Here is a 21,582-nt window from a genome sequence, read left to right on the forward strand (position 1 = left end):
CTATTTGGGGAGGGGCGTTGCGTGACATCCCAAAAACGGGCTCTTTTTGAAAAGGTGGATGGTATGTTGTGACAAAAAGAATGAATTGCTATTTTGTCCTTTTTTTCTCTTTTTGAAGTGCCGACTGCCTGTATCTCTTCAGATGCTGTTTTTAATGTATAGTTTGTCCTCGGCCCGATGCCTATTTCTCTCGTATGGGTGTCATTAACATGTGTATAACTATTTATCTAAGGCAGGGATGCCACTAAGGTGGCTAAAACTTTGTCAATTATTTGTAATTACCTGTTTGAAACATTCGGAGAGATATCACGCATTTGATATCTTTAATCAGTTTGACATATACTAGGTGAATTGTCACGGGAGATAAATGAAACGGCTTTAAGTATTCGCAAAATAGACAGATATTTTCAAGCATACATTGTATCGACATTTGCGTCAATTTTTAATTGCTATAAAAACCTAACAATAAGCTTGCCTATGATTACAATATTTACCAGCACGCAACCCTTGAGTGTCAGCTCAAAATGTCGCTAAAATTATGAAACATAACAACGCTGCATGCACCAGTTTCTAGCAACCGTGACAGTTCACCTAGTACCTATATATCGAACTGATTAAAGATAACAGATTCGTGATTTCTCTCTGAACGTTTCAAAGGTAATTACAAATAATTAAGTTTTGAGCCCTGTTGTTTTGATAATTAGTTATACATATGTTATTGACACCCATACGAGAGTAGTAACAGCCATCGGGCCGAGAACAGACTCCACTTTAACACAGCATCTGAAGAGATACAGGCAGTAGGCACTTCAAAAAGAGAAAAAAAGACACAATAGCAATTCATTCTTTCTGTTACAACAAACCATCCACCACTGCGCTTACTTTGACAGAAACGCAGTCTCCTTTGCAGCATTTTTTGGGATGTTACACAACGCTCCCCCTCTTGGGGAGCGTTCAGAGCGTTGTGTAACATCCCTATAAACGGCTGCAGAAAGAGAGAGACTAGAAGAAATAGAGTTTTGATAGAACAAAAATCAGCCTTTTGAAAAATATTATCAGCCGGATATTTTTTTGGTATCCCCCCCTTTTGCTCCCAGGCTTTAACACAGGTCTGTATTTCACATAAATCATCGTGTGGATAATTTAAGTTAATTCCTTTTATTTTTGAATTTTTTTTTTTTTCATTGCAAGTCCAGGTTTTTTTGAGTCCAGAGTCCAGAGTCCAGAGTCCAGAGTCCAAAGTCCAGAGTCCAGTCCATGTTTTATACTATGCCTCTAATCTCTGTGTAAACAATATATTTAACATAACTGCGCTATATAAACGCCTATTCAATATACCCCAGCCTCTTTGACTCATGTCTCCAGAATTGACTACACCCGGACACGACACAATATACACAGTTGATCTCGCTGCAAAGTAATTTTAATTTTTTGCTCAATCAAAGCGCGTCGCACAATTGGATTTGACCTTTTAGCCACAGTTTATTAACTGCTCACTAAGCTGTTACTAAATTGTCAGTCTTTGAATCACGATTTTATAAATAAGTAGACAGCGGTCATTTTAGCCGGAGAAGACGTTTCACAATTTACTCGAGAGTATTTTGCCGACGGTTTTGTTTTTACTGCATGTGTCTCACTACATGATGAAGAAACGAAGAGAGGACATATTACAAGCTGTAGCTGTTGTGTTGCTCTCTGCTTTTGCCTTAGCTCAAGGTAAATCTTCGCTATCTTCAGTCGAATTCATTAGAAACTTGTTCGTTTAGAGCTCAAGATTCGAAAAAGGAAAGGCCAACACTAAAGTCTGTCAATCACCTTGTTGCATCTTTCAGGTGGGCGCGTAACGCAGATTTCTCCTACCACTGGAAGTTTGCAAGGAGTGACAAGATTAACAATACATGGCGAAGGTAAGCTATGCTTTTCATTTTCATTTCCTCATGGTCTGCCCATTCCTCTTACTTCGTATGTGATCAAAAATTGCTTTACTGTCTTAAACAATTATGTGATAAGTGAGAGTCAACTTTCGAGTTTATAGCGGTAGGTAATATGTGCAAGGTGTAAAGAGAGTAAGCACTACATGAAGATGTTTTTGGGGTATTTTGAGCACAATAGCACTCAAAGCTAAAGAGGGCTAACAATAGAAATTCTAGCTGCATATGTAGTATCGGTTTTCCAAAATACAACTAGACCGGTAATATGGGTTCATCTGTGCAAACGTACACCTTATTCAAGATCTTAAACCAAATCACCTCCCATCGATCCAAAGTCTACACATTTTAAGGAAAACCCCCCTCAACATATCAGCTCAAAGATCTTGCTTTTGGCTTCAAAAACTGCCAAGCTATTGAAAATAGATTGACTGATACGTTTGACAGGGTCAGCAAAGATACGTAATCTTGCACACAGGGCTTAGAATTACTCTTCTCCCTTGTGTGCATCTGGGAGCTTTCTGAATTTTTCTCACGAACAGAATTAAACGAGGTGATTTTCAAAGCCATCTTTATAAAGACATTGTCGCTTTTTTAGTGTGAAATAAAACTAAACTTCTGGATCGCGGTTAACGAGCTAATAGTGTTAACCGGCCAGCGCGGGAGCGAAGTTCTTAGGGACGCTTACGGTTAGAGTTCTCATTTGACTCATTTGATAGAAACCTCTTGGTAAAGTTTTCCTCCTTTCACGAAATTGCGAATCAATTCAACTCACTTAGGAAAGCATCTCAAGAAAACAGTAAACAACAATTAATACATGCATGTTACGAAACAGTAGAACGGGGCATAAAAAAATAGCAGAGCGTATTAAAGCTTTGAAACGGTCACGTTCCACGCTACAAGGCAGCTCAGTCTGAATCGTGCTTGCTCCACCTGACATCCACAATGTATTTACGCAAATAAAACCACAGAAAAAAAAGTTTAACAGCAATGTCCATCTTATGCAACGTGCCTACGTGATGAAAAAGGAACTTTTTGACAGGAAACGAAAACCGTTTATTTGGCCCTAGGCTTAGTGAGATGGTCACGTTTATTGAACTGCATTGAGACACCTTGAATCGCGCTTTAACTTCACTCGACGTCCACGCTCCACGCGTGCGAGAGTAAGACTCTAGCACTGCACGAACAAAATCAATTAACATACAAGATAAACCTTAAACTTGAAGACAACTTTTAATTGAATCGATAAATCGTTTTCGTTACTTTGTTCTCTTGGGTTGCAAGGTAGTACTATGTCCAGTATAGAATTTGCTGCCACTTCAAGTTGTGGTCATCAATTGTCTCACATAATAGTAGCCACCTCTAGCATTAATCTGAGATAAGAAAAACGGAATTCAGACAATTTTAGGGGATAATGGTACAGAGTAAAACTCATTCAGACGAAAAGACTTCTTGCTTAAGTGATTGAATAAACATTCTTTTTGGAGATGGATTGTTTCGAATTTCTACATTTAAAGCAAAACTTTTTGAAATTAAAAATTAAGTGCCACCAACTTCTCAAAACGGATTGAAGATATTTGATGAGTTGCCATAGTTGAAGGGTTCTTAACTATTGCCGTGGTTGATCTGATGGAAAATGATTTTCATTGACACTTTTATTAGCCATTGAAGAGTATTTCCATAATAGATAATTAAGCTGGTACAGGGAAGTTCATATAACAATGAGATTAACTGAAGTTTTAGAAAAGAGCTTTTGTTATCAAGGAAGTCTTAATTGACTTGAGACCTCACTTGACTTTGGTGTATAACCTACTGATTGTCTGGTTCTTAATACCAATATAAATGGCATTCCAAAGCGTAGATATTCAAAATGAACAACGTTTTAATTATTCGCTGAGATTTTCTGCCAAGAGTGAATTAAACGTTATGATAAAGTACGATAACTTGTCATAAAAACCCGTCACCATTATTTCACTGAGAGGTGAAGACTTTTTTCTCAGGCCTACTCGCATACGTGACTGTCCGCAAAAAAGGAATTTTTATTCTTGTCTCTAAGATCGGTTTTTCCTGTTTCAGGATTTGCACAGGACCAGTTTAACGAGTATCAAAAAGAGAAGGGTAATAACGTCACCCTCGTGTCCGTATCACGCGCCCATGTTGTGCCTTGTGACGTCATAACGTATTATACCACTCGATATCGGATAGTTTGTCAAACAAGGTTGGTAAATTAAACTTTCGTATTGTTGTACATGTACGGTATAAGCTCTATTAAAACGTAAAAATTTCCTTGTTTTCTTGGACAGATATTGTCATGATTTACCATCTTGGGAAGTGGGATTGGGACCTCATAGAGAGGGAGAAGGTGGGAGAAGCTTGAATAAGTTGAACTTCCAGACAGGGACGGGGGGAGGGGGGGGAAGAGATTGTTACAGAGGGGGTTTGTATATGTCAATAATAGCTATAATAGAAAGCGTCCTTATTCTTAAAATAAAGATGAAATTAAAGCAAATTTCTCATGTGGTGATTTACTGTGATAATGCAGAAGAACAAAATTCCATGCTGCGAAATTGCCTCGCCATTAATCGAGCTCCTTGCCGTTTATCTTACTGAACTAATTTTTGTTGTTTTAAGACCATCCCCATCAGGAGAAGACAGTTATAACATAAGAGTGTTGGTGGACGGAAAATGGTTGGACAACACCGGTGGAACAGTTTATTGCGGAGGAGAATGCGTCTTTAAGGTATGGGTTTAATTTGATATAACTTATAAAATAAACGTTTGGGATTTTTTGAGTACAAGCGCAATGTTTAAAGACGGTTACATGTGCATGATATTCTAAACTAGTCATATGTTTGCAGTTTGTTTGCATAAAACAACCGAAATTAGAATAGAGTTTAAAAGCCCGGGCCAAACGAGGACGAGAGTTAATGAGAGTTCAAACTCTCACTCTCGTTTGGCACCGAACTCTCATGCACTCTCATCGACTCTCGAGCGCTCTCATCGACTTTGAACGTGTTCAAACTTTTTATGAGTGTCGATGAGAGTTTTCTCTCGTTTGGCTCGAGTTGACGATAGTCGATGAGAGTTGACGTATAACTCTAAAGAGAGTCAACACTCGCCAACTCTCATCCTCGTTTGGCCCGGGCTTATATTAATAAAAGCAGAGGAAAATTGAACCAAAGCAAAAACGAGGCCCGTTTCAAAGCTTTAAGGCTAATTTCGTTCTTTTCACAACCTTAAAAGAGTTTGACATTTTCATTATTGATCTGATAAACGTTTTATTTGGTGTAACTTTTTTACCAACTGAAGTCTCATTGCATTGTGATTGGCTGACACTTACTTTACTTTTCAGTACACCGAGGACAGAACACCTACAATCAATTCAGTAACACCAAGATACGGAGTGCCAGGTTAGCGAGCTAATTTAGATCGCATTATGTTTGGTACTGGCTTCACGTCACCTGTAGCCATTGAGATTTTTTAAAGGGGCACAGGTCGCGACGTTAATTAATAAAAAGGTATCGGATCTTTTAAATTCCATGACTTTATAACTAAATTCCATTAAACACCTTATAAATGAACTATTCTTGGCTTCTTTGTTGTTGCGAAACTAAATCCAATTTCACGCAGACCATTATTGACTGACCTTCATTAACTGATCTTAGCTATTCTTTTCCGGACTTCACAATAAATTTTTTCTGGCGAGTTATACTCGCCAGAAAAAAATAGCCTGTTCACATGTTAGTAAAACGTGCCCACCACGCAAGGCCACCGAAAATAGGGTTGTCTAAACAGGTCCCTATGTTATTTTGTTTGGAAACAATATTCAGCTAGACTTCTTGCGTGATTTCACAAAAATGAACAAAAATTAAGCTTCTTCAGTTTTTTTATCTAGTTGCCAAAAAGTAAACAAAAAAGAACAATATACAATTGGTGTCTAATACAATGTAACAGTGCCTATCTGTTTCACCGATTTATTAATATCACTCATTCCTAAATATTGAGAAACTTTGGCGCCAAATATAAGCCGTTTTTAATTACTGTCAAAACACACTGGATTTACACTAAAGTGACATGTTGAAGTTGAGCAGACCATGGATCCACCGAATGCATTCCTAAGCGAGAAAAGAAACGCTTGTGCATTCAGTGAAGAACCGAGACGAATTTTCCGGAAGAAAGTTTCGAGAAAGAAGTTTCGGGAAAAAAAGCTATGACTTAACCGGGGAATTGCTTGATAAGAGACCTATTGAATCTGTATTCGTCAAAGTGACTACATAAGCAGACAAAAAACGCGAATATAAAGCGGTACGCACAATAATACAATCGTAAAACTATTTTCTAAATGTTATTTTGGGATTCCTTTATGCCTCTTGGATGGAACATCTCTTTAGTTAGATTTGCTTTTTTGTTGGTTTACTTCTTTCTAAACAGAAATGGTTCTTTTTCCTTTTTGATATGCTAAGGGTAAATTTAAAGAGAGAATTTTTGTTTGCGCATCATTGAATGTAATCCCCCAGCTAACATAAGAAGTCGCAGTTATCGAAATGCCTGATAAATATGAATATATACGGAAACGCTTATAGTTTCTTAAGAAAGAGTTATGAAAAATCGTCCGGAAAACGTTCAATTTTCTTTTTCCTAGCTGCGAGTGCTATCTATAGCAAACTATTTCATGTTTCTTTAATCAGAAGTTCATTCAGTAGGTCTCAGTATTTAAAGCTGACCTGCGACTTCTTAACTATGACGCTTGCTATTTTTATCAATAGTAACAGCGTTTGTCATTTATTTTTGTTAGAATATTATTTGAGATAACATTTTTCCTACGAACGAACACTGGAAGGCGTTTCCGTAAACAACGAAATAGTTTAATAGATGGTGACTTTGGAAAGAAACGATGAACTTGTTGATAAAACAAAATGAATGTCAATCTACAGGTGTGGTTTAGTATCGAGAAGTCAAAGTGCTAACATTATACTAATAAGATGTATTTTTTTGTCAGTCGCATAATCAGAACAAACTAGTCCTAATTTTAGAAAAACAAATACGGCCTTGGTTTTTCGCTACTGATTCCATCGTGGATCTGTATAGATTCTAACTTTGGGAACGGTGGATCGGAGCGAACAAATCATCTTATAAATCATATATGGCAGCCAAAAATAAAATAGAGCTATGGCTAACGTTGAACAAAGTCCAAAAGGTTCCTATAGTCCAGCTAAATCTATAGACGTTATGATGTTTAGAAATTGTATTTGTTCGTTATTAAGCTAACACTAGCCGGGCTGCCTTATTTTGTGACCCACACGTCTGCTGACATTGGCGGAGCACTGTTTTTTTTACGCTGTTTTCCTGAGTTCTGTTGAAAATTGTTGGCAAGCATGCTGTTTTATTTACAGAAATTTAACCGTTATCATCTTTGCTTTCGGGGAATGCCTCCTGTGGAATTGGTTGTTTGAGCGAAAAATATTTGCGTGCTAAATTTTTCTTTACATCATCTTAATCTGTGTCTATCCGCCGGTCACTTATTGCACAATCATCTGCCATTTGCTAATTGTTTGATGTCCAAACCCTTTATCACAGGCACACTGTTGACAATACGGGGTAGGATGTTTGAAGATCAAGTAATGGAAACAGAGGACTTTGACCCCAAGAAGCCCTCGATTGAAAGGTACAGAACGAACATTTAGAAGCCTGGAATCGCTTCGTCTTCTCGTCTCAGTTTCTCCTAACCCTTGACAAATTTTGCGCAATATACACTAGAATCCTGATGACTCAAAACAAAACTCGTTTCTAATTTCTTGAACCAAATTTCGTTTCCCTTAGAGTTTCAAGAAATCGGGATTTCACTGTAAATTTGCTTCTTTGCCAACTATACAAATTTTAGAGGTTGTCAAATTGATAGTCATGACTGTTTTCTTTCATCTGATTTTAAAGTTCAAAAATTTTAAACTATTTTGAAAAATCTCTAAGAACAAACAACAAAACATTACAGTATGTTTTAACGGTCACACGCTGTTTTTTACTTTGTACGTTTAATAACAGTACCAATAATAGTACTGCTTAACCTGATTATTCTGAAATAATGTCACTTTGAATGGTTACACACACAAGGGTTTCATTCAGCATGGCATGCATTATTTTTATAATGCATGCCATGCTATAGATTCACCGTAGTTATCTTAAAAGGGACTATGTCACGCAATTTTAGGCAATTTCGGCGCTGACCAACTGTTATTAGAATTGAACTGAAATATCACAATAACGGCTTATAACTGTAAAAAAACTCATAAGAAACACAGAAAGGCCAAAAGGGGCATGGATGGGCAAAAATCGAGAAGATTAAAATGGCTTGCGTTCGGGTAAACTTAAAAAAGGTTGGCCCGACTTTTTTGAAGTTTATCTCAAATTGGATGAAAGTGTCATTTACAATGCTCGAAAATCATTCTTGTTTGGTATGTGGCCGTGATTTTGCCAATAAAAGCATTTTGCTCTGGCAATTTAAAGTTTAGAGCTCTTAATTAACGAAAATAAAAAGAATCACCTAAAATAACGTGACCTAGCCCCTTTAAACTCAGTTGATTTACCCGGGCCTTATGGTACCATTGTTAGTCTGTCGAGTTTAAAGATCCGTGACAATTCTGTTTTTGATTTCTTTCAGGATATATGCTGGCTCGGGCCTGTGTGAAATAAAAGATCCAGAAACAGAACAACTGTAAGCTTTTTTCTGATTTTATTTACGTTACTTTTATTCGGAAAGTCGTGTTGGTTAAAGACCTATCCTTTCAAATATGCTCTACCTAAACAGTCCTAAATGACAATTATCTACTAACACCACGTACAAAAAGACGAAAACAGGAAAGTTAATGTTGTGGGGAAAATCCACTTCTGGCGATTTATGCTTGGATGTGAGCTGTATACTGAAGCGGTTTTTAAAGGCTTTCGTAAAATAAAATGCAAATACTGTACGACAACAAACCAACTACCAAACGCCATGGCAGAGTTTCTTGCGCCAATCAAAACAATACACATAAGAACTTCCTTAATCACTAAAACATCTCTAAAACAAACCTTTTACGTCTGGGTAAATGTTTCATTTCGTTTGTATGTTTAATGTTTAGGTATGGAATAAAAATTGAGAACGACAGATCAAAGACAGGTTACATCAAGTGCAAACCTGCGTCAACAGTGATAGGTAGGAGTTAAAGTTTCTTTATTACATTTTGAAATGTATGATTTGATTTTTTGACCGTTCTATGATTAGTCTTTAATTAAATTGCTCGTGGTTTGCCAATCAAACATCAACTGCCGAAAAGCTTAGCCTGAAACGTCTGGACTTTCCACTCACGCTTTTTGCACTTTTACTTATCAAACTCTGAGATATAGTGAACTCTGATCTGCAAACAAGTTTGTAGACTAGTTTGTGGAGATGTCAAAAGATGACAAAACTAAAATTAATGTGTCCATTTTTTTAGGATCCCATCGAGCTTCATTCCTGGTGTCTGGTTATGGCCGATCTCAGATGTCTAAAGATGTCATTTCAGTTGATTCACAGGACAAACTTTACCTCTTCCAAACTCACGCAGGTATGACGAAATAAAAGCATGATTGAAACCTTGAAAAAGCGACCTAAAAAACAGAAACAACAACAACAAAGGCAAAAAATTGAAATGCATTTCACTTTCTTTCCTTGCCGTGATTTAATGAAGTTGCAGCTGGTTTCCGATATAACCATCCATCAAAATAAACTACTTTTTATGGTATACTAAGCAATTGTGGATCAATCATATCTTGATTCTTATAAAGTAGCGATGTGAAGATTGAATTATCATCTTGTTTCAATCTGCAGATGTTCTAGAAGTCAGTCCTTCTGTTGGTAGCGTGGCGGGTGGTACAGTACTCACCATAAAAGGCAAAGGTTTTGATGCACGTGCCACGAAGGTCACAGTTGAACTATTAGGTATCAGAATGTTGTTTGATATTTTTTATTAGTTTTTTTGTTTAGCTGCGTTGTTTCGAGTTGTTTAGCTGTCCTATTTCGAGATATCACTGTCACTTTTACACACTTTTTGATCGTCTATTTTGTTTAAATGCTATTTTTATCTACTAGGAGTTCCCTGTGAAATACTATCAGTAACAAATGAAATCATCAAATGTCAATCACGGGAAGCTTCTCCTCCACTGCCAGATATAAAAGATGATTTTTATTCAGGTGAGTAAGATTCCGGCGTGCATAGTTAACTATAATTTGCTACTTAACATCTTTATTACAATACCACAGTACTGGGAAAACGTACTCAGACGTATCAAGTTAAAAATCTCCATACAATGAACAGCGCTTTAAGCTGCTCTTAATTTAATCTCTAACACACTCCAAATTGACCCTCGCAGGAGCACGTGGTTTATTACGTGAAGTGTGGACAAGTACCAGGCCCTCGTCTGTTTCGGCTGTCGGGGGACTGAAAACGACAGCGTCGGATTACCACGTGGAGGTGTTAGCCGAGGCAAGCTCGCCAAATCAGCCCTCGTTCGGCGAAACAACGTCATTCAGTGATCGGTTCCGAGGATTTTTCGTCCCTCCTTCGGACAATAACTACACGTTTTATATTCAGGCAGATGATCAGGCCGAGTTGTACTTGAGTACGAATGATTCTGCAGCTGGAAAGGTGAAGAAGATACCTATATTTGTGTGTATTACTGCAAGAGTAAGATCAAGCTATAAATTGTTGTAGTTTGCTTCGTTAGCCTTGTAATTATCACCTATATGCTATAGAAATTACAATTCAATAATCCTTTTTTCATCGTTACAGGACCTTACAGCAAGGCGCCCAAAAGTGTGACCACTTTTAATTTATCCACATTCTTCGTGCAGATTTAATCCAATCAAAAGCCGTGGATAGCTTGCAGTTGACTTCTGATTGGATTAAATCTGCACGAAAGAATGCGAATAAATTAAAAGTGGTCACACTTTTGGGCGCCTTGCTGTAATTGATCCGTGAGATGAAACGAAAAAAGACATTGCCAGCCCTGTAGAAAAAGAGTCGTTTCTTACTAGACTGTCTTTTCTTGTTGGTCATTGACAATTACAAAATAGAGCTCATGAATGCGATCAAAGGAATTGTTTTGAAACCATAGTCTATGGTCTCAAGTATGTCTATTAGACAAACGCAAAGCAAATGCTTCGCACATTCTCAGAAACGGCCGGAATTCCAAACAAACAAAGGTTACGATACCATTCAATTGACTAAGTGAAAATAGACCGCCGTGTCAAAAGGTGTAGATTTGATACATGCAGTAATATAATGACTATTCAGCAGTAATATCATTTTTAGTGAGGTTATTAATCTTCTTGGCCAGTTTGTTTTTGAATAGTAATGTACATATTTTGAACAAAATGACCATTAAAGTTGATATTTTCCCTATTTCTTTTGCAGACGAAAATCGCGTCCTGTTCCAAGCCGTCGACAAGCTGGTCTGCCTTCCCCGAACAGAAGTCAGCGGTTTTCACTCTGAAGAAAGGACAGCGTTACTACATCGAGGCTCTGCACGTACAGGATGGCGGGAAAAGTCACGTGATGATTGGAGTAAAAATGCAGAAAACACGATACGTGAACTCACAAATTGGCTCGGCAGTGAACGAGAAACAGGAAATCCGCGTGAACTCAATAAAACATCCAGAAACACAAGTAGGTGCAAGCAGAAAATTTCTTAACTTTTTATACATTTAACAAGAATCAACTTACACCTACTGCGAGAAGATCAAACTATAATCTCTTAAAAAGACCTACAAAGGCAGTTTTGAAGGATACGTAAATAGATGCTTACACTGATCTTGAACCATTATTTTATGACAAGACTGCCCTTCCCAGTCAAAACCGAAGTTGGCTAACTAAAAGTTCGTTAGCACTCACAAAGAACTGAACTGATGATTATAGTATTTCACTTCAAATTGGCCCAGTCTAGAGTAAGTGGCTGCAAGGAACTTGCGAACGTCAGGAACGCTTATTGTGCGAATGAAGTCGGTTTTTTCGTTTTCGCGGATTTACCTCTCATTTATGAGCCTAATTTCTCAAATGTTAATTTGAGAAAATGCTAGTACTGTACATAATACGTCGGTGTGTTTACTTATAGCACTACGAAAGACTAGCGGAAAAGATTGTATTCAGCCTTGTTTTAATCTGCCTTGTGGTTTTATAAGTTTAATCTATTCATCTCTTTCTAGGTAATCAACATTACAAGCTGGGATGACGGGAAAAAGTTTGAAGTCCAACAAATAGAGGTGACACCGTGTAACCGGAGTGAAGGTAAGCTGCTGGGCACTTTATTTTTGTCAAAAATTAAATTTTTATTTGGAATATTGGGCTCAGAGAGCAACACAGCAAATAGATAACAAACAACAACAGGAGACCTGAATTGCTTGCGTTAGCTTTTGGAGCCACTTTTTAGCTAAGAAGAGGCAAAATCGGAAATGTAAACACGCTATTGCCTTTAAAAGGTGTGAGTAAATTAATAAAAGGCAAACCGAGTTTGCCTAGGGAATGATTCCAACAAGTTATTACTTAGTGAATGTAATACAATAAGTCAATTTATATAATAAGTCAATTTTAAGCAGTATCAGTCTCTAATTATTTTTTGTTATTTTTCAGGAAATGTTACTCTTTGTAGAGACGTGTTCTCTGTAAGCTACGATGGAGTAAACATTGCTCTTGTTTCACTGGACAACATGACCGCTGAAACACTACAGCGAGCACTCAACAATCTTACAAGTATAAGAAAACAAGGGCACGTTACTGTGACAGAGGAGATCACAAGCAAAAACTCCACTGCCTACAGAGTTACCTTCTACTTCAAGAACCCTGAAGAAACACAAATGCTGCTTAATAACACTCTGTCATCCAACGGGACATCTGTTAAAATCACATGCTTACAAAAAGGTGAAGTACAGACAGCAGCCTTATACGCAAAGCCTTCGGGCTCTTACAGCGGCTGGCCGCCATGAGAAGAAGCCATAAGGCCCTGGGTACGAGATTGGTCAGCCAATCAAACCCCATTCTCGTGCCCATAGCCCTTTCGTTTCTTTTAGCCGGCTGGGCCTTGGCACGAGAAAACAAAGGGCTCTGGGGACAAAGTAGTTTTGAATTAATTCGAATTTTTTTGATTGGCTGCTTAGAACAAAGAATTCCTAAGCGAAAGTCAAAAAGGGAACGACACTCTCATACATTCTTTTGAAACATCATGACTGCATACATGAAGACCGGAAGTCCTAGAATCTAGGACTGGAAATCCTGTGTCCCCAGAGCCCTTCGTTTCTCGTGCTAAGGCCCAGACGGCTAAGAGAAACGAAAGGGCTATGGGGACGAGAATGATCAAACCCTAGTGTTTATAGGGTTAGGTGGCGCTCACTAGTTAAGGACCTATGTTCCACGGTTTTACATACAAATTACATACAAATGATCAAACACTTTGCTTGCTAAGCCCTGATTTACATCACGATGTTATCACTGACTTGACTTGTCAGTGTTATCTAAAGCCTAATGTGTTAACAAAATCCCTTTTTCTTTTTTAATTAGGTATCCCAAGTAACTACTGGTTCAAGCTGTCTCTGGCTGGAAGGACATCAGAAAACATCCATATCAACGCATCAGAAAATGACATCAGACAAAAACTACAAAACATGACCAGTCGGTACTGTAGTTACCAGACTCCACCAGAACGCGCGTACTATTATAACGGGTTTGAGAGTCCAGCCCAGGGCCCCGAATGGGGTGAAAGAGTGTTTAAATCTAGGCCATACTGCGGGCGGTTCTCCTTGAAGAATCCTCAGTATATATTCTTTGGCGGCCAGACGAAAGACATGTGGGAAAGAGTATTAAAAGGATACGATGTGAAGAGATACCAACAGGTTTAATATATTTTTTGTTACAAATAAACAGGTAAAATTCACAACGTTACTACACACTGACCCCGCGCAGTTTCCGTCAAAACTGTCTCTACCAAATGTCTCACATTTGTGACATATTCCACTTTAAAAACCAAAACTTACGACAAGTACTAAAAGCTTTTTGCGCCAAAAAGCATGGAGAATATATTTTTTTATTAGTCAGCTTTATCTCCTTGGTTTTTTGGTTTTCCGTTGTAGGTTTACCAACTTGTTTTGCACATGGCGCTCAAACTTATTGCACTTCAGTAGACAAAATTCAAGGCTACGAAAAACCGAAGCGTCGTTAATTTTTGTGTTTCACCCTTGTGTGCAGTTGAGAAATTTAATTCTGAAAGAAAAGTACATCACGACGTTCGACACAAAGTGTTTCTCTAGTCAATACCTCGATATTTTCATCAAACTTAGGCAGCAACCCTCGTGGAGGAAAAGAAACGGTAATGGCGTAATGGTTATCGCGCTGGCCGTCAGGAGAGACAGAAATTAATAGTTCAGTATGTTATGTTCTTTCCAATGTACTGCTGTTACTTGCCATAGTAGACCAATGCTTACAAAAGGCTTGAGGCTTACAGCGATGCACATTCACGTACTATAATAAGTCGTTTAACACTGTCTAGCCAAGATGACTCACTTATGTTGGCTTGTCAAATAGGGCGCAAAAAAGCGTAGGCTACGGCTGTATAGCTAAAAAACTTTTATAAAATTCTCTCTAGAGCTCTTGCAAACTATCAAAATTGGCTCAAACTGTTTCAGTGTTCGTCTACTTAACCTGTGTTGTTTTTTTATTTGGCAGCTCTGTTTTTCGTACAAAGGAAAAATGAAAGACTACGTCAATTTTCGGATCTCATACACAGACAACTCAGGCAAAGATCGGAGGTCGTGGCGGAAATACAGCACTGTTACTATCCCGGATGACAAGTGGCATCAGCTCTGCATGAATGTTTATGATAAGGTTTTACATGACGCATCCGTCAAGGTTGACTTCCGCTATAAGGTGTACGTGGATGTCGTCAGTGTGACACGTGATGCAGGAGTGGACCTTTATATTGACGATGTCTTCATCTGGAGGGACGCTGTGATGGGTAGGTTAATGTGATTGTGTTTATCAAGGAATAAACAAGGAATTCTACTAAATATTGATTTTTTCCCCTTAGTACAAAGACTTCATCCCGCTGCCGAACCTGGTGGAAACATACTCGAAGCTGTCACCGTACAGAGCCTAGGACCGAGGGTTTGGTCTGTCTCACTAACTCCTGCTTCCTGTGGAACTGGGATCGAGCTCATACAGATTGCAGACGCAACTGTGGTCAGTGGTAACACCGCATCTGACCAGGCTGTATTTAGACCAATCAACGCATCGGAGAACTCCAACATTGTTGTAACTCGGAATCAAGCTGCGACTCCTGCAGTTGGTGGATCGTTCGACATTATCTTGGAAAATGAGAAAGTTAAAGGTAATTGTACACCATTCCGCAGGGTAGGATGAAGTGCCCTCGATAATGTATGTTATTTCAGGGTGTTAGCAGTAAGCGGCTCCCGCAGAGGCATCGCAGTCTTGAATGCATTGCGGCTATCGAGCTTTGCCAACCGCGGTTGTACAGCTTTAAAGCAATTTGCAAAGCATTTATCTAACTTACAGTGCTATCCTTTTTGTTTTGTAGATGTCCCTGCTAACGTATCTGCCGCTGAGCTCAAATCCATTCTCGAAAGTAATTTTAACATCGGCAAGGTCAGCGTCAGTCGTGTTGGCACATGCGCGTCCTATAACTGGACAGTGGAATGGGCGACAACAGGAGGAGACCAGCCAACTATAACTGTTGACGGAACCGGTTTGACAGGAAACAATGTGTCAATCAAAGCTGTTACAATTGACGATGGGGGGATGTTCTTAAGACCCATACCCGGTGATATGCTCCGAGTGGCAGAAATCAAGCCACAGGTAAGAAGCAATTCTAGACCAGGGCGGCTCTCTAAAGATTACTTTAAAACATAATATAACATCTGGCTCCAGTTGTTCAATGCGTAGATAATACTATACACTGGATAAATCACTATCCAGTGCATAGCGCAGTTTGTTTTGTTAACACTTATCCACTGGACAGCGATTAAGCCGGCTTAATCCACCCTTTGCATTTGAACAACCGGACCCTGCTCAATGATATCAAATGCAAATAACCCAGTTAGAGCTCGAAGTTAAACGGGAAAACGCGCCTAATCCAAGTCACGTTTGGTTAGAGTTAATTATACGATTTTCTGACCAATTTGAAAGATCAACAAACGCGAACGGAATCATACCCATAATCGCACGCCTGGGATTTTTAGCAGGTCAGTTGCATTGCTTAATGTTCAGGACCAGTTTAAACAGTTAAATATTAAATCTAGGAGCTCAATAGTTGGCCACCACCAAGAAGCCTTTAACACTCGTAACTTTTGGTTTATTTTATACTTTGTAGGTAACAATTACGCTGAACAACATTCCATCGAGTTGTTCTAAAAGAAAATGTTCCTTTACATTTTCATCCTCGGTGACTCCAACTCTTGCCTCGATATCCCCGCAAAGGGGCACTACCGGAACGGAAATTACACTTACCGGAAGTGGCTTTAGCTCCAGTATACAGGAAGTGAATGTCACTATTGGCGGAACCACTTGTCACGTGACAAGTTCTAGTGACATCAGCATTAAGTGTATCGCTGGCCAGTCAACCGGTGGACTGCATGAAGTTGTTGTTAAAGTAGGAAATAAGGGATTTGCGAAACCGTTAAGTGGAAAAATCAGCTTTACTTATGAAATTAGTGTCAGCGGTTTAAAGCCATCTAGAGGAAGTATTGGGGGAGGAACGCTTGTCACTATATCGGGAAGTGGATTTGGCGTGACACCAAATGATAGCAGCGTGACAGTCGGTAGTTCCGTCTGCAACATACTCAACATCAGCATGACAGAAATATGGTGTGTCACGTCTCCCCATGGCGTAAGTAACGCTAGCGTCAATGTTGTGGTCGGCGATGAAATAGGAACGATGTTAAACGCATTCTGGTACGACTCTAAAATGACTCCTGTAGTGTCATCACTGAGTACCTCAGAAGGAAGTGTCAGCGGAGGTGACCAGTTAATGATCCAGGGGACAGGATTTGGGGTCCAACAAGGCACTGTTAAAATAGGTCCTAATCCGTGTAAAGTAACTCTGTACTCCGACGTCTTTATAAAATGCACCACTCCAGCAAACGCTCCCGGGATATATGACGTGCTAGTCTGTGTAGGCGGCAAGGGGTGTGCAGTCGATACCGGCTCGCGTTCCAGGCCTCCACAGTTCAAATACATCTTGGAAGTGACTGACCTCTTTCCTGGGCAGGGTTCTATATTTGGAGGAACAATTCTGACTCTTACTGGCCGTGGATTCATTGATAATGCTTCAGCAATAGCAGTGACTGTTGGTGATGTGCCTTGCCGAGTCCTATCAAGTAGAAGCACTAACATCATGTGCAAGACAGACGCTTCGTCTGTTAGTTACAATGTGGACAACACTGGAATCCACCCAGGTAAGGAAAGGATATTTGACTTCAAGTCAAAATGTTTAGGAATTAATGTGGCTAACGCTATAATATACAGTAAATTGGATGTAATGAACGCTATTGGGTCCTTTCAAGATACGTTAGATTTAAGTGATTTTGTCACCTTTCAAAGTTCTTCGCAGACAGTATTACATATAAGTGAAACTTTATTTTCTGTTACTTTCCCAGAGTACGGTATTGGTTACGCCTGGAATCCTCAGACAATTGTCATTAACGCTGGCGACTTTGTTCAGGTACCACTTTACAATCAACTGTTAAACATTCAATGTTTGAAAAATCTTCTCTTTAAGAGACAGGCGAAGATATGTCAGTTGAATTGCACATTGGAGTCTGAAAGACTGGCATAAGCTAAACACGGAGCAAATTAGAAGTGAAAATGGCGCCGTCAGCCCATGATAATGAATGACTTCTAATTATAATGAATTCTAATGACTGCTGTGAAGCAAATGTAACCCCGAGTAATCACACGCCCACAAAAATTACGTATCTTGCCAATGCCTACTTGCAAATGAAACAATTTTTTTCCCGACAATCTACATACATTTAAGTCTTATTGCGCTGGCCGAGATTTAGTTCCAGTTAGTGGCTGTAGCGTACTGAGGTATTTGAAACAATTAAAAAACCCGGCTTAAGTGTTTATAGTCATTCGATAACTATTATCTACTTGATATGTAGACAAGAAATTTCTTTTGGTACTGATCTTAATCAAGTTATTTTGTTTCAGTGGAAATGGATGAGCCCTGAGCTGTCTGGCTTACGCTATGGTGTACAGCAAACACGTGACTTCTCTACCTCAGTGTGTGATGGGAAAGGGTTTAAGAGCTCGCGCAGTGGAAGCGGCAATTTCAGTCAGCGGTTTAACTTGCCAGGAACTTATTTCTACTCAAGCGGCGCAGTGGATCCTTATGGAATTATCGTCATGAAAGGAAAAGTGATCGTTAACGATCTCAAGACCAGGTCTCGTGACGTCAAGGTGGTGGTTGGGGGAGTGAAGGCACCATATAAAACAACAGGTTTGAAGCCCACGGATTCGAGTTCCCCTGATTGCCAGTCAGGCGTGACTAGTGCTATCCCACAATGCTCGTCTACAGACCCGTTACCAAGCAACTCGTCTTCTATGAGCTTCTCATTTTGGAAGTGTAGTACACCGGAAGTGACGTCAATCAGCCCAAACACTGGAACCAGTTCAACCGTTCTAACCATAAAAGGCAAAGGATTTGGACTTGCTAATTGCCAAAATGAAGTCAAAATCGGGTCACGTGACTGCGTGGTTCAAAGTTCAACAGAGGATAAAATCACGTGCGTAGTGACGACAGGAAACCAATTGAGTGCAGGTAAGATGGTCGTGAGTTTGGTTTTACGCTTGTTTCTTAGAATATTAAAACTTAATTGGGCTTTTGGGTTAAGCAAGGCAATTAAGGACGTAATCGACGTAAAAAAAAGTGATATTTAGAAAAAAATCTCCCATATGACACAGTTAGAAATGCATGTTGGCTAGTAACAAAAATTTGTATCTTGATATTTGACGCTTAGAAGGCCTCCAAGCAGACGATGCTGATATTTGTTAATGCCGTCTTTCTCTTTGTTTCAACTTGACTTTTTTGTAGCCAATCACACTGTTGTACACATGATGTTCTTTCAGGTATTGCTCATAGTGTCTCCGTACGTGTGAATAACAGAGGGTATGCCGCCATTAAAATGGAGAGCAGCTTAAACTCTTCATTCACCCTCCTGCCAACAATACTCTCCGTATCACCACAGACAGGATCGCTGATGGGTGGCTCGACCATCACCATCAAGGGAGATGGCTTCCATCCTAATCCTGAAGTTCTGATCGGTGGAGTCCCGTGTCAAATTCTATCGTCTTCATATACTCAGATCAAATGCCAGACAGCAGCCAAGAATGCGTCCCAGTCCCTTCCTGTCGTTGTAAGAGTCCAAGGCGTGGATAGCATCTGTTCTTCCAGCTGCATGTTCACTTATTCAACCGCAAAAACTCCGCGAGTAGATTCCGTAACACCGTCGGCTATTGTCGGAGACGATAACACTATTCGTATATACGGTTCCGGACTTCCGAGCAAAGCGTCTGATCTGAACATAAAGATCGGTACCACTTCGTGCATAGTAACGTCTTCATCGCAGTATTCGGCTTCGTGTCGAGTTGGTTCGGTTGTGGCGGGAAAACACGATGTGAAAATCCATGTAGCGGCACTGGGGTTCGCAATGTTTGAAGCCGGGGCACCAGCTGTGATTGACAGCCTCGCTATCCTGTCTAGTATAACACCGACTGAAGGAAGTATCATGGGCGGAACGGAACTGTCAATCAAAGGGAGTGGGTTCGACCCAACCGCTGGCCATACTACTGTGAAGATTGGAGCTAACTACTGTGCTATTGTACGAGTTACGTCATCAGAAGTTGTATGCATGACTTCTACCCATGGCCCGGGGTCATTTGAGGTATGTTTTTTATTGCTTTAAATACCGAATGAGACTACGTCTGTGTTAATTTTTGGGCGCTCTCATTTGATGACCAGAGTTCTGGCAATACACAGTCCTCAGGTACGGACCATTATTTTCATGGAGAGAGTTATGAAAAAAAATTAAAAAAAGATGTTTGGAGGACCTAAAAAGACAAAATAAATTGTTTACAAACACGATATGTATAACAAAACTTAGGTGGAATTTCGAAAAAAAAAATGTTTACAGAGGTACATTATCTACAAAAAAAAGGTTGGGATTTTTTATACTCTCCCTCCAAGAAAATAATGGTCGGTCCCTTAGCGCCATGACTTCAATACAGTAGTCCGCTAGTCACATATTACAAAGGTTTGAAACTGATTATGTGAGAAGAAAGTCGTGATTCCTGTATTTATCACTTTGTTGCAATTGTTTCTTAATTTCTGCCAACTGTTGATTTTTTGTGAATTGATCATTATATTATGTTAAAATAAGGAAGCAAGGGAATCGAACAACACGTTAATCTTCTCATTTCTGATCCAAGTATTAACTACTAAATATCCTGAGATTCAAATGCCCAAAAATGTACTAAATATTTTTTTCTCAGGTTCTAGTGACAGCAAACGGAAAAGATTTTCCTCGTCTCCGCTACGCATACCGAACATTTACAACACCATATGTCAAGTCAATATCACCTTCCCGCGGCAAAGGAGGTCAAACCGTCACCATTTACGGCTCTGGCTTCAGCCCCAATACAGCAGACATGCACGTTACTATTGCTAACAGCATCTGCAGTGTTATGACCAGCAGCGAAACACGTTTAACATGCGTACTAGAAAATCGACCTGCAGGGATATACGACGTCATCCTTCTTGTGAAAGGCAAAGGTTTATCCGCCTATCCTACGTCTAAACCGGTGACGTTTCTTTATGAAAATTCTCTAGCTAGCGTCTCGCCGAATGACTGTGGTCTTGGAGGTGGACGAGTTGTTTTGGTTGAAGGACATGGGTTTGATTCATCCACCACTGTAAAGATCTGTGACAATGTTTGTGTTACTATAAACAGTTCATTTAACGAGATCTACTGTGAAGTTCCTGCTTATACCGGACAAACAGGTAACCTGGATATCGCGTGTACAGCTAGCGTGATCGGAAATGGTGAAGTGACGTCATCCAAGCCTGGTTTGTTTTCGTATCGAGAGTCTCTTACGTCACGTATTACGTCAGTGAGTCCGTCACGTGGTGGAACAGGAGGTGGAGTTCAGCTCACCATAAGAGGAACTGGTAAGTGAAAACGACACAAGTCTTAAAATAGGTGAATAGAATAGTCTATACCAAATTTAATTTAACGCGCGAGTGAAATAATTGTTTTATTGAAGACACCCAAAGAATTGCAATATTTGAGCTCCCCAGCTGTTTTCGTTGATGTAAAACGGCTACCATATTTGTGGTCAATGGTATATGAGCTCATTTACCATTGCCTGCTAACCAATCAAAACTCAGGAATTACAATATACCATTGCTAGTTTTTAATAATTACAAATATGCTAAATGATTTTCCGTTTGAATATCTTAGTTTTTTAAATCACATTTGTTAGTAAAAAGGGAGAAGCTACGCCGTATAGTTACATGTTTGAATAGAAAGCGTTTCGTTTCCAACAAGTAAAGCACATCTTGATAGTTGTTAGTATAGTTG

The 21,582-nt window shown here is 39.4% G+C and overlaps 1 protein-coding gene across 1 annotated transcript in view; it reads left to right on the forward strand.

The window, feature by feature from the left end:
- Positions 1 to 1,367: 1,367 nt before the first annotated feature.
- LOC144643057 (fibrocystin-L-like) overlaps positions 1,368 to 21,582 on the forward strand; it is a 48,535-nt gene continuing 28,320 nt past the window's right edge. The window contains 24 exon segments of the mRNA XM_078502189.1: positions 1,368 to 1,716; positions 1,833 to 1,907; positions 4,005 to 4,146; positions 4,560 to 4,668; positions 5,281 to 5,338; positions 7,506 to 7,593; positions 8,584 to 8,637; positions 9,044 to 9,117; positions 9,398 to 9,508; positions 9,772 to 9,882; positions 10,033 to 10,134; positions 10,314 to 10,588; positions 11,357 to 11,608; positions 12,145 to 12,226; positions 12,569 to 12,856; positions 13,493 to 13,824; positions 14,654 to 14,942; positions 15,015 to 15,314; positions 15,522 to 15,799; positions 16,314 to 17,397; positions 17,599 to 17,663; positions 18,155 to 18,764; positions 19,073 to 19,887; positions 20,495 to 21,170. Of these exon segments, the coding sequence (XP_078358315.1) occupies positions 1,641 to 1,716; positions 1,833 to 1,907; positions 4,005 to 4,146; positions 4,560 to 4,668; positions 5,281 to 5,338; positions 7,506 to 7,593; positions 8,584 to 8,637; positions 9,044 to 9,117; positions 9,398 to 9,508; positions 9,772 to 9,882; positions 10,033 to 10,134; positions 10,314 to 10,588; positions 11,357 to 11,608; positions 12,145 to 12,226; positions 12,569 to 12,856; positions 13,493 to 13,824; positions 14,654 to 14,942; positions 15,015 to 15,314; positions 15,522 to 15,799; positions 16,314 to 17,397; positions 17,599 to 17,663; positions 18,155 to 18,764; positions 19,073 to 19,887; positions 20,495 to 21,170 (6,346 nt within the window). The 5' untranslated portion in view covers positions 1,368 to 1,640.

Source organism: Oculina patagonica, chromosome 2 (assembly GCF_052425735.1).
Source record: "Oculina patagonica isolate OP01 chromosome 2, crgOcupat, whole genome shotgun sequence".
NCBI lineage: Eukaryota > Metazoa > Cnidaria > Anthozoa > Scleractinia > Oculinidae > Oculina > Oculina patagonica.